The following is a 12,707-nucleotide window of genomic DNA, read 5'->3' on the forward strand; positions in this document are numbered from 1 at the left end:
CAAATTTTCGAATTTCGTCGAATTTCGTCAAATTTTTGAATTTCGTCAAATTTTTGAATTTCGTCAAATTTTCGAATTTCTTCAAATTTTCGATTTTCGTCAAATTTTCGAATTTCGTCAAATTTTCTAATTTCGTCAAATTTTCTAATTTCGTCAGATTTTCTAATTTTGTCAAATTTTCGATTTTCGTCAAATTTTCGATTTTCGTCAAATTTTCGATTTTCGTCAAATTTTCGATTTTCGTCAAATTTTCAAATTTCGTCAAATTTTCGATTTTCGTCAAATTTTCGATTTTCGTCAAATTTTTGAATTTCGTCAAATTTTCGATTTTCGTCAAATTTTTGAATTTCGTCAAATTTTCGATTTTCGTCAAATTTTTTAATTTCGTCAAATTTTCGCTTTTCGTCAAATTTTCAAATTTCGCCAAATTTCCGAATTTCTGTTATAAACTGTTATAAAAAGCAGTGTTCTAAAACTTCTAAAACGACTGATATCCCAACAAAAATCTCTTCGAGAAAAGTGTGAAGCAGTCTTTGAAGTACAATTTCTAAAATGAATGATATCGCTAGAGTTGACGCTTTCAGCTTCGTTACGCAAAAATTAAATTTTACACCCAATTTTAGTTCAAACAAGCCGGCTTAGTTTTTCTCATCATCTGCCAAATAATTTTTACCAAAAAAAATTTGACCGGAAACAACCAAAATTTTACCAAAAAAATCTGCGTCGCAAAGTGGCAAATGTTCAGGAACAGACCAGCAAGAAAATTTATCTGCCACATGTGACGCAGATTTTTTTGGTAAAATTTTGGTTGTTTCCAGTCAAATTTTTTTTGGTAAAAATTATTTGGCAGATGATGAGAAAAGCTAAGCCAGCTTGTTTGAACTAAAATTGGGTCGAAAATTTAATTTTTGCGTAACGAAGCTGAAAGCGTCAACTCTAGCGATATCATTCATTTTAGAAATTGTACTTCAAAGACTGCGTCACACTTTTCTCGAAGAGATTTTTGTTGGGATTGAAAAGAGAAGAAGATGTTTTCAGCGGCTGTGATAAGCTGTCCCTCCCAATCAAACTCGACTCGATTTCGATTTTCTTTTTTATTAATCCAAAATGAATTCTCATTGCTTCGCTGCATCGGTAGATGGCACAGCACTTCTGGTCGCTATTGGTACACATTTTTTTGGCCAAATGTGCCACGCTATTGGATTTAAATGCAACGGATTGACTTGATTAACTTCGTCTAAGCCACCAGTGGCCAACGAAACTACAAAGCCAACAATATAACTAATGACAAAGCCCGACACGGGTACTAGAAGGAACGCAAGATGAAATATTTTCAATAGGAACATCTCTTCGACCGCAACCGGTGATTCAATGTTCAGAGTGTGATTGTAAACGGATGTGACATTAAACTGGCAACCATCCGTTGTAGTCGGCAGTTGATCAGTAGTTTTCGGATACAAAATCGAACCACACAACACGAACAGGCCGAATGCTTCACCAATAACCAAACCGGTGAGAACACCCTGTGATCGTGGAGTAAATGAAACTGTTGAGTCGGTGATATCAATACCGGCGATATTGTATGAAATGCTAGCTTACGACTGCGTTTGCAAATGGACAGATAACGCCCAGTAAATAAGTTCCCAACAATGGTCCCATCAGTGCACCAGCCAGCGATATGGCAGCTTTCAGTACTGATCCAATCAAACCAACAAAAAATGCCATGCCGATGCTCATCAAGCCATAACTTATGGCCGTTAGTTTGGTGATCGTTTTTATCTGGGCGAGAAAGACAAAATTTTTGGTGTGAAATTTCATGTCGTCCATCGCTCGGCTCTTATACCTTCAGTTCACTTAATTTGGATAGGCGCGTCTTCGATAAAATGTCGTCCCATGTAACAGCCGCCAGTGCATTGAAACCGGACGATAAGGTGCTCAAAGCTGCACTGAACACACAACACACGAATAGACCGGCTGCGCCAGGAAATTGATGTAACGTTTCCATTACGAAGTACGGCATTAGCTATAATGAGCAGCGATTGAATGGAAGATTTTCTTTACAAAGTTGCAGTTACCTGGTCAGTCTTGGTGATTACACCTCTCTCAAGTGGATCGCATTTGGAATAGAATGCATAAATGGCAATACCTGCTAAACAAGCACAGCTTATCATCGATGCAACACCAATGAGATTCACGTACAAAGCTCTGTGCCAGAAGAGAATACGATGACAACATTACAACTACACTGTGTGGAGTGTGGAATCTGTTTCTCTAAAGTTCCTCCAAATTTCATCGAGTGTCCGTTCAACACATCGCGAGAAAAGTGACGGAAATTTACGGAAACAGAGTTTGACTCAGCCAGTCGGTACACTTACAATTTAGACTTTTTCTTGCTATTTACATTACAATATCTAGCTACCTCGGTTTGTGTGCAACAATAGTTGGCACTCCACATTAAGCCCATACCGAAAACGCAGTTCCACAGATTGTTCGTTGCGTACGGATCAAATCCAACACTGAAAGAGTGAGAAAGGACAAATTGTTGGTGATTGTCTTGAGCAGTTCGTGTGTCTATGTCCTCTCCAATTGCCTTACTTGAAAAATTGGATGCGTCCGTTTTCATTAGCTATTCGGAATGCTTCATCGATTCCACCAACTAAATAGAAACCCTTCAAAAGAAGGAGAAAGAAAAATTATTTTTTTTAAATGGTTTCGCGGGTGTCCAATAGGGCGTATCGAATTTTTAGAATTTTTAGAATTTTAAGGGCCGCGATAGCCTGTGTGCAGAAAACGTAGATCATTGAAAACTAATTCCAGGTATATGGTTGATGGATCCGAAGGTGCCCGGGAAGAAGTCCCCCCGGACGACTTTAACTTTCAAATGGTCATAACTCGGAAAGTTGAGAGTATTTCTGAAAACAATGTTCTAGCAGGATGTAGAGCGTTAAAAACTCTACAAAACTGCCAAAGAAACCGATGGTCCAAAAGGTGTGTCTGTCGAGGTTTTCTAACATCGAAAGTTCGACATTTTCGTTTTTGACTTTTATTTCCTGAGAGACAAATTATTAACTTTAGCTTTTGGCATGAGGTTGTAGAGGAGGTCGAGTACTACCAGTACACTAGGCATTGTCCCCGTCGGCGATCCATCCGAAACCACTTTTTCAACATTAATGAATGAACTTTTTAAGTGTACCCACGTCGCCCACGAAGCCAGTGCAGACACTGTAACCGGTGTTGCTGAGTCGAGGTAACCTTGGCCAGTAAGTGCACATAATATTCCATAACAGTAGCTGAACTTCGTGGTATACCGTGTCAATATAATGTGCTACACCGAATTCTTAAATATTTTGTAAAAGAGTTCAGCTACTGTTATGGAATATTATGTGCACTTACAGGCCAAGGTTACCTCGACTCAGCAACACCGGTTACATTGTCTGCACTGGCTTCGTGGGCGACGTGGGTACACTTAAAAAGTCCATTCAAAAATGTTGAAAAAGTGGTTTCGGATGGATCGCCGACCGGGACAATGCCTAGTTTACTGGTAGTACTCGACCTCCTCTACAACCTCATGCCAAAAGCTAAAGTTAATAATTTGTCTCTCAGGAAATAAAAGTCAAAAACCAAAATGTCGAACTTTCGATGTTAGAAAACCTCGACAGACACACCTTTTGGACCATCGGTTTCTTTGGCAGTTTTGTAGAGTTTTTAACGCTCTACATCCTGCTAGAACATTGTTTTCAAAAATACTCTTAACTTTCCGAGTTATGACCATTTGAAAGTTAAAGTCGTCCGGGGGGACTTCTTCCCGGGCAGCTTCGGATCCATCAACCATATGCCTGGACTTAGTTTTCAATGATCTACGTTTTCCGCACACAGGCTATCGCGACCCTTAAAATTCTCAAAATTCGATACGCCCTAGTGTCCAATGACCACAGAATAACAATTTCAATTACCCTGAATATGACCAACAAAAGACCGGCATACATCATCATCACCTGAAGGATATCAGTTGCCAGGACCGACTTTAGGCCACCCTTTTTGTGAACGAAATGAATTAAATTTGATTTCTCAATGAAAATTCACAAAAGGAAGACATGCGACATACAATTGAAGTGTAAAATGTACAGACGAGTCCGATCAACAATATCGACGCGGCGGTACTGAGTGGTGTTACTGAACTCAAGGCGAGTGACGGTCCATATATAACAACCTGTCGATCAGGCATTGAGTAAAGAGCAATATAACTAAGATGTTAAGAGATAGTAAAGGACGCTGGGATCTGAATGCTTGCCTTGCATATAAGATACGAACAATTGTGGTGAGACTTCCGAAATGACATTATAGGGCATAGGTCCCAACGTCCGGTCAATGAAATTCTTCATCCAACTAACACATCGTTACTCACTCCCATGTAAGGTACCGTTGCAAACAGAAAAGTGAACGTCGCAGCTAGTCTAACCTTCTCCGAATTGAAGCGAATTTTCAGATATTGATTTACGGACGAAAGATTCAAGTCATAATACACGGGCAAAAAAATTTCAGCCGCTGCCAGAGCTGCCATCGTTGATGAAACGATTACGATCCAGAACTGAGTTCCTCTCAAATACATTTCCGCTGCAATTGAACATTTTCAATGTTATTTTAAGATCATCTCGCGGTTGATTTTTACTGCAAAGTGACAACTTACCCGGATAGCCCAATATGGTAACCGAACTTTGAAACGATGCCATCAGGCTGATTGACACGGGGAACCAGTGAAGGGAACGTTCAGCCGTCAGAAATTGTCTGGCCGTTTTCTTGGCTCTTGTGTCTTTTATCGCATAGTAGACACCGATGCCACTCGAAATGAGCAGCAAAATAATGAAAACTGCATAATCGGTCAGACCAAAATTATTGGAGTCGATATTTTCGGCGTGCATGTTGCTCAGTTAGTCGTGACGATCATGAATTTGCGGTGGCTGTAAGGTAAACATTGAATGTATTTAGCTGAAAGGTTAATGTATTTCCGACGGGTTTGACCTTTCATATAGGAAACGCGCTTCAAGCAAAAGTGCTATTAATGACAGCTGCCAAATAGAGTACTATTTTGTATGAAATTTTATCCTCACTCTTTTTACAGTGTAAAATTTTGTATGGAGCACTGTCAAGTTTCAGTATCCTATTTAGAGTACCACTTTTGCTTGAAGTGCGTTGACATATAGCAAAAATTCGTGAGAGTCATTGTAGCATGTAAAGTTCTCTTTTTTGTTTAGGCTAAGAATGCCCCACTAATCAAAACAACACATTTTCCTCCAAGTACGTAATTCACTATTAATTCAATAACATGCATCAGGGGACCGTTGATAGGCCAGAGTTCATTTCTTTTTTCATCGTTGTCCCATACAGCTGTTTCGACATTATTCGGAGGTTCGCTCAAATCGGTTTTCTCTAAATTCCGACTTCTTCGGAAATATCGGGATTTCACAAGGTGGCCTATTTCAATGAACGTCAACACAAGGTATGGTCGAATGTCAAACTTTGTATGTAGAGGAGGACCAATGCTGTATACTTTGGGGAGGTCACGCAGATCGCCATTTTATTAGATACGCGGGAACACACCTTTTCCATACAAACAAATTCACCAAAATTGAATTTGTATGGCGTGGTGAATTTTTTGTATGAAACGTGGTGTGTAACCCGCGTATCTGCATCTGCGTGACCTCCCCAAAGTATACAGCCTTGGCGGAAGACATAGTGATTTCATATTAACAAACTCACCTCTCATGAGAGGTGAGTTTGTTTATATGAAATTGCTATGTCCTCCGGTTTGTATGAACAGACCATACCTGGTTTATACTTTTATTGGCCTTTGTTAGGTGAATTCAACTCGGACATGCGAATAATGTTTTCCTGGTGATTCGCAAGTAACTTAGCTGAAAAGAAACAAGAAATTTTGCTTCTTTTATTCACGATCAATACTGATCCTAGCCAAACCAATCAACGCGATAAAGTATTATTAGAATACATGTACCTAAAATGGGCCCTGCTTGGGTTTCACGCAATGAGAGCTTTTTTTCTCTATTATTGCGCTATGATAAAATAGATACAAGGTCCCACCTGTTGGGTGGGTCAGATCTTGACTGTTTGTCTGAGCTTCTCAATAGTATTTTTATTGGCAAATGTAATTTTGTATGTTGATGGCCACAAAAACGCATTTAGATGAAGAACCACTAGAACGGTCTAATAAATCTCTCATTGATGATTTAATTCTCTTTAGTTTCACTGAAAATCTTCGAAACTTTGTATATAAAATGCCCCAGTAAAAAATTACGTATGTTTTCAATAAAACTTAAACTCGTGTGAATTGCGGCTCTCGCTTCGCTCTGGTCGCAAACTTCACACTCTTTAATTTTGGTTCTGTTTATTCGGTTTTGTTTACAAGGCAAAATCAAATAACAAGAAAAATGCTATTGAAATAGATACAAAAATTCTGTTAGCAACATCAGCTTGTTCGTTAGACCAACATAATCTATCCTAGAACCTAATATCTCAGGAATTAATTCCATTCTCCACCAAACATTTTTTTTAAATCGGTTGAGAATTACTCCAGTTGTCGTGTTAACAAAGAGCAGAAAAGGTTTCTTTCGAGAACTACTTCCAAATGGTTGAACCGATGCCACCCATTTTCGAACTTGACCTGCGGATTTCAATACTTCGTCGAATGAAAAAAAGTTTTTGAAAATCGGTTGAACTTTGCCCCAGTTATCGTGTTAACAAAGAGCAGAAAAGGCTTCTTTCGAGAACTACTTCCAAATGGTTGAACCGATGCCACCCATTTTCGAACTTGACCTGCGGATTTCAATACTTCGTCGAATGAAAAAAAGTTTTTGAAAATCGGTTGAACTTTGCCCCAGTTATCGTGTTAACAAAGAGCAGAAAAGGCTTCTTTCGAGAACTACCGCCAGATGGTTGAACCGATACCACCCATTTTCGAACTTGGCCTGAGGATTTCAATACTTCGTCGAGTGGAAAAAAGTTTTTGAAAATCGGTTGAGCTTTGTTCCAGTTATCGTGTTAACAAAGAGCAGAAAAGGCTTCTTTCGAGAACTACTTCCAAATGGTTGAACCGATGCCACCCATTTTCGAACTTGGCCTGAGGATTTCAATACTTCGTCGAATAAAAAAAAGTTTTTGAAAATCGGTTGAGATTTACTCAAGTTATCGTGTTAACAAAGGGCACAAAATTTTAACATTTAACGTTTTTTCATCACATATTTCCATACATTTTTAATCATAGTGAGCGAGTTACGTACGGTGTATTTTCTTTTGTAAAACCCATGACTTACAGACATGGGAACAATCTACTCTGATACGAGAGTCAGATGTACTTGTTTAGATAGTCAATTTTTTTCAACACTCGCTACACTCGTTAACTCGTTTCACGAACATTCACACCAGGCATGAGCGCCGCCGAAAATAAGCCACCGATCAAGCCGCAGCCGGCCATTTTTGAGCAAGCCGCGCCGCAGCCGAGCCGGGGCCAAAAACACGGCTCAAGCCGGCTTGAAACGGCTAGAAAATGAAATAAAGATTTCGAAAGGTGAATGGGTGAAATAATTTTGAAAACCGAGATTCCTGTTGATCCTAAGCAGCTCAAGTACATTTTGATTTTTTTTTTTCAAAATTAAGAAAATTTTGAAAATTTTCTTGAATTTTCATGAATTTTCCAGATTTCTTCTTGAAAACCATTTTCTTAATGAGTTAAATGAGTGTACCGGAGCATGATTTTCCATTTAGTTCAAGTTTTGAGGCAATAAAACTTGACGTGTTAGTGAACCTTAGACTTAGAGACTTGCTTGTAACAAGACCAGTTCCACTTGCACTTTGAACAACCTAATCTACCTACATTTTCGCTTTCCGTACAATTTCATTTTCATGCTTACTAGTTCATTTTCCATGAATTTATCTAAACGTTTTTATTTTGAAAAAAAGTTAAAAGGAACCTCCAGCCGAGCCGTTTTAAGCCGGCTCAAGCCGACTTTTTCGCCGCCGCCGAGAAATTTTTTTCGGCTAGCCGCCGCCGATGTTTCTCCGTCGGCGCTCATGCCTGATTCACACTCGGTATAATACACTCCGCACACAATTAAACTCATGTAATCATGATTCACCCGCTTACCATGCAACAGAAGCGCACTTATCTAAAATTGAAACATCGAACGAAGCCTTACCCGAAAAATCACAATATGCAGGTTTTGCAACCTCAATTCAATACAGAAAAATTCACAAAATATTTCATATCGTTCGATTATTATGGCAGTGAGACATCGATCATCATTTCAAATTGTAATTTGTTTGTGATTATTTTTGTTGGTACATTTGAACGATTTGAACACGATACACCTTGTGTGTTTAACATTTTATACTTTTTCTCAAACTGTCAAATCATCGTAAAAGATCACTTCAAAAGATAAGAGCCCACAAAAATGTTTTGTCCAAATAAATAAAACTTTCTTCGTGCTACGTTTTGTGTGGTATACAATTGATCTAATTGTAGATTTTAAAAAAAAGTGTGTGCACTGGAGTGTTGTTATCGGAAAAGAACTCACCATTTGGCAAATATGCTACAATATAAATTAGCAACTACTTTCCGCAATCGCACTGGCAAAGAATTGACGTAGATCACATAGTAAACGGTATTGTAGCGGTAGCAAAATTATAAATTCAGCCAGAAAGTTTTATCAAATGTCTTTGCAATTGTTTGAATACACAGCAGAGTAAACAACTGTTTAAATGAGATAATAACACTTTATGACAAAAACTATCTCAACAAATTTCAATAAAATGAAAATTTAAGATTCAAATGTACAGACTACATACACACTAACGTTCACAATGAGTGTTATGGATCGAAAATTTATTTCAAACACCGATTGCTTATTAGAACCTGTAAGTTATGAATAATGCATAAAGGTAAAACATTTCCAAATGTTGATGCGTAAAATTGAGGATTCTCTTCGTCGTTTTTACCTGAGAGATCTCTTTGAAGAATAGAGTTCTGCACATGCATACGAGCATGCATACGTAGAAATGATTTTTTGTTTATTTTTTTATTTCTCTTTTTTCTCAACGAATGGTTTTTGATTGCATTTTGGATTATAATCTTACACATACAAGTACAAGTGGCATTTGATTGCGATCAGGCACAGAGTAGCTTCCCAAAGACAAGAAAGTTATAGAACTTTGCATGATAAGGAATGAAAAAATGAAAAATAAAATTTTCGTGTAAATTTCGACGATTCGAGGCGAAGCCGAGATCAGTAAACACACATGAACGAGACTTTTTATTGCTACACCAAGTTATGTACTGAGATCGTCAAAAGTGGTGCTAAAACATGTAAAATATAGTTTTTGAAGCATGTAGTATGTAAAGTTGAGTCACTGCAGTTCTCTTGCAACCTAATATTGTCGTCAAAATTTGGAGGCCAAACACATAGTATGCCTTGCAATTTCATTATCTATTCATTTGTAATAAATAAATTTGTATTTTGACGACAATCCCGTTGCGGTAGAGAGAGCTGCCACGGGACAATGATGAAAAGTCACGTTTACATACGATTATTGACCTCGGCTTCGCCTTGTATCAACAAATATCACACGTAAACGGGAGTAAACTAAACTTTAATAGTCATTTATGTCATCGAGTGCAAAGTGTTTCTCAAGACCGCAGGCCGAGTACCACAAAATACACATCGCTAATAAAGCACTTTGGAAACAAGATTCATAGAACGAGATGCCCCTAAAGTTCGCAGGTTTGGAACAATATGATTCTTTCATTCTTCATATTCATTCTTTTTATCGAGGACAGTGAGCAACACAAGGACTTGAGACCACAACATCAGTCTTAGGTGCCCAATATCTCATTTAAATGCACCTATGTTAAAATTAATAATTTCATGTTTAAAATACGTCATAAGCCAATGACATCGCTATGTCCTCCTCTGCATACAAAGTTTGACATTTGACCATACCTTGTGTTGACGTTCATTGTTCTCAACGCCCATCACTTTGACGGCGACTCTATAGGGTAGGTTTGTTCCAAGGCCATATGAATTGTCAAATTTCATCCATATAACCATAACCTCAATAATATCTCAGTGTAAATCGCGTAGGCGATGTTGCTCGATTTGTATGAAATATCACGTAAGCGACGTTGCTATCGATGAAATTGTCGTTTTTCGGGTTGTCAAAGTTCGTGTTTACAGTTACTTGGAACAAACCTATATCGCGTTTCTATTCGGCACCTCTACGTGTGCAACAATCTCTATGACATCAGATCATTTGTTATGGGTTTTATATTTCACATAACAAAAAATGTAAATCAACCGATCCAATACATACAATTCACGCGGTCTACATAATATTGAACGATAAGTCAAGGTTTTGTGTCATCGGTGTTGTTTTGACACGCAAACAATAAGTTTGTGTAATAAAAGGAATGGGAGTGTAAATGTTTGTTATAATCAACGCACTCCAATAACAGGCACAAGAACAGATTTTTTAACGGTCATTTGGGACGGTATTTTGTATGCGACGTCCGTATGACACAGTGGCCTATACCAACATAAAAAACTAAATTTATATGAGAATTTTAGACTACTGCGTTGTGGATTACTTTCTTGTGCCTGTTATCGGAGTGTGTTGATTATAATGGAAAAGTGGGGTTGATTGTTGTGATACAGCAATTAATTGCTTTAATCCAAATTTAATTTTCAATAGGCAGAAAATTCTAAAATTTTGTTTGCTTCGTCTTCATAACTACCATTGGGACTATAAGATTGGTGGGTGCAATTAGCAATTTCAATTTTAAGAGTCATATCGCCAAATCTTCAGGTGATTGGGGACGAAGCGGTCTCCGATTTTAATGAGTGATAGCTCGTTGGATTCGTCTTTCAATTCTAGGAAACACGTATCTTTCACTTTTTCTAGAAAAAAAGGTTTTCTGTGAAAAGCGTTCAAAAGTGAAGACATGTCAGAGGGTACCGAAAACAGTTTTTCGACAATAACTCAAGAAAAAATTATTTTAAATTGTTGTAATGTTGTACGAATGTCGTCCTTGGAAAGACCCACAGGTAGAGTATACGCACCGCTTAGTGCGAGTAGATCCACGAGAGTTATTACTAATAATATAGTGAATGTTCGGAGAGTCCGCCTTCTCTGCAGCTTCTATGTTCCACGGAACTAAGTATGGGGTGTTGTAGCTGGCCTCACCCACTATCGTTCCACACATAAATGAGCCCAGTACTTTTGTGCTGCAAGCCCACAGAAGTGTTAGAAAAAAAGTTGGTGCCAAAATGCAGATTTTTTTCTTCTTTCCGATGGCTCTACAGCTGGAACAACATCTGGAACGGTAGTCATTTTTTATTGTCAACTATTCTTTTACGTTATCAATACAAAAACGCGTCGCTATGCCACGAATATATCAGATCCAGTGTTAGTAAATTTTTCTCGGAGGATTTTAGTCAAATAAAGTGTTAGTGTATAGCACATGACCTCAGGAGTCCGGAACAGTAATTAGTGTTTTTCAATCGGACCAATATTTGCTACGTGATAGGAGTTTGGAAAAACGATATGATCAAGTGGGAGCGAACGGTTTTCCAAACTCCAAGAAAAACAAATGAAAATTCAGGGATATCGCTTACATGAGTCTTTCTTTTGGGTAAGGCTTATTTTTCTCACAAGAAAAAACTCCGTTTCGCCTTGTTTAGCTAAACCACAGCTCTTTTCTATTGTTTAAAGTGTTATCGGAGAGAAAACGGAGTGCTTTTTTTCGTAGGCGGAAATCAAGACTTACTCATTAAAATACCTCACTTCAAATATCTCGAGGCACATTTCGCGCTAGATTCGTTTCTTTATTCTTGACCTCATCCTTCCTCTTAAATTTAGAAAATTCGGCACAAATTATGGTCAGGTCATACCACCACCAGGATAGCGTTTTATTGTATCAAATTCGTTTCAAAATTTTATATTCCATGATAATAATTGAAGCAAAATATACAAAATTAGCAACAGGGAAACCAGCATTTAACATTTTCGAAAGGGAAGCAAATGAGGTGGTTGCCTGTGACATAAAAGAAAGCAAAATAATTATTTTCTTCCTTCCTCAAATTTTTCATCATGACTCATACCTCCATCCCTACAGTACACTCCTTGCATTTGTTTATCATATGGACAATGACAATGGCCTCCACGTTCTCCTCCGCATTGACAATTGCATCCCTGATACTCATAGTGTCTAGGATCCATTGAGTTGACCAAGACGCAACACATTGCAATCGCGACCAACAGCAGAACAATTTTATCGGAACTCGTCATAGTTGACTTTTGTTTTAGTGACAATACTGGCAGCGAAGTAAAATCTGATGTTAACGTTATGTTTTTTGAGCTTTCTATGTGATTGCTCTCTCTTATATAGTAATAAATTTCACCCAGTTGGGCGGTGGATATGGGGGAAATATTAAGTTTGGTTTAGACACTGGTATCGGAACAATACGTATGCTCCAACTGCAACCATTAATTCTCTCCAATATGTTCTTTATATTACCTCTAAACTATACATAGGTTCTTGTTTTCCCCGTTTGCGTCTTACTCTAGTTTTTGCTTTCAATGATCCAAGCAACGCATTCCCAGAACAGGCAAAGGAACGAGTTTTTATTAACTGTCATTAGGGC

General features: G+C 38.0%; 1 protein-coding gene and 1 long non-coding RNA gene across 2 annotated transcripts; both read right to left on the minus strand.

Annotated features, from left to right (window-relative positions):
- Positions 1–1,075: 1,075 nt before the first annotated feature.
- On the minus strand, positions 1,076–8,913 carry LOC119072580 (sodium-coupled monocarboxylate transporter 1-like). The gene is made up of 11 exons (XM_037177830.1): positions 8,586–8,913; positions 4,688–4,958; positions 4,406–4,614; positions 4,106–4,210; positions 3,954–4,034; positions 2,596–2,669; positions 2,376–2,516; positions 2,076–2,205; positions 1,844–2,023; positions 1,600–1,779; positions 1,076–1,523 (listed from the first exon to the last, which is right to left on the minus strand). The coding sequence occupies exons 2-11, from the start codon at positions 4,917–4,919 to the stop codon at positions 1,116–1,118; spliced, it is 1,740 nt and encodes a 579-aa protein (XP_037033725.1). The 5' UTR covers positions 4,920–4,958; positions 8,586–8,913; the 3' UTR covers positions 1,076–1,115.
- Positions 8,914–11,934: 3,021 nt separating this feature from the next.
- On the minus strand, positions 11,935–12,434 carry LOC119072617. The gene is made up of 2 exons (XR_005086883.1): positions 12,165–12,434; positions 11,935–12,097 (listed from the first exon to the last, which is right to left on the minus strand). It is a non-coding gene; the product is annotated as an uncharacterized LOC119072617 (long non-coding RNA).
- Between the last annotated feature and the right edge of the window lie 273 nt (positions 12,435–12,707).

Source organism: Bradysia coprophila, assembly GCF_014529535.1.
Source record: "Bradysia coprophila strain Holo2 chromosome IV unlocalized genomic scaffold, BU_Bcop_v1 contig_84, whole genome shotgun sequence".
Taxonomy (NCBI): domain Eukaryota; kingdom Metazoa; phylum Arthropoda; class Insecta; order Diptera; family Sciaridae; genus Bradysia; species Bradysia coprophila.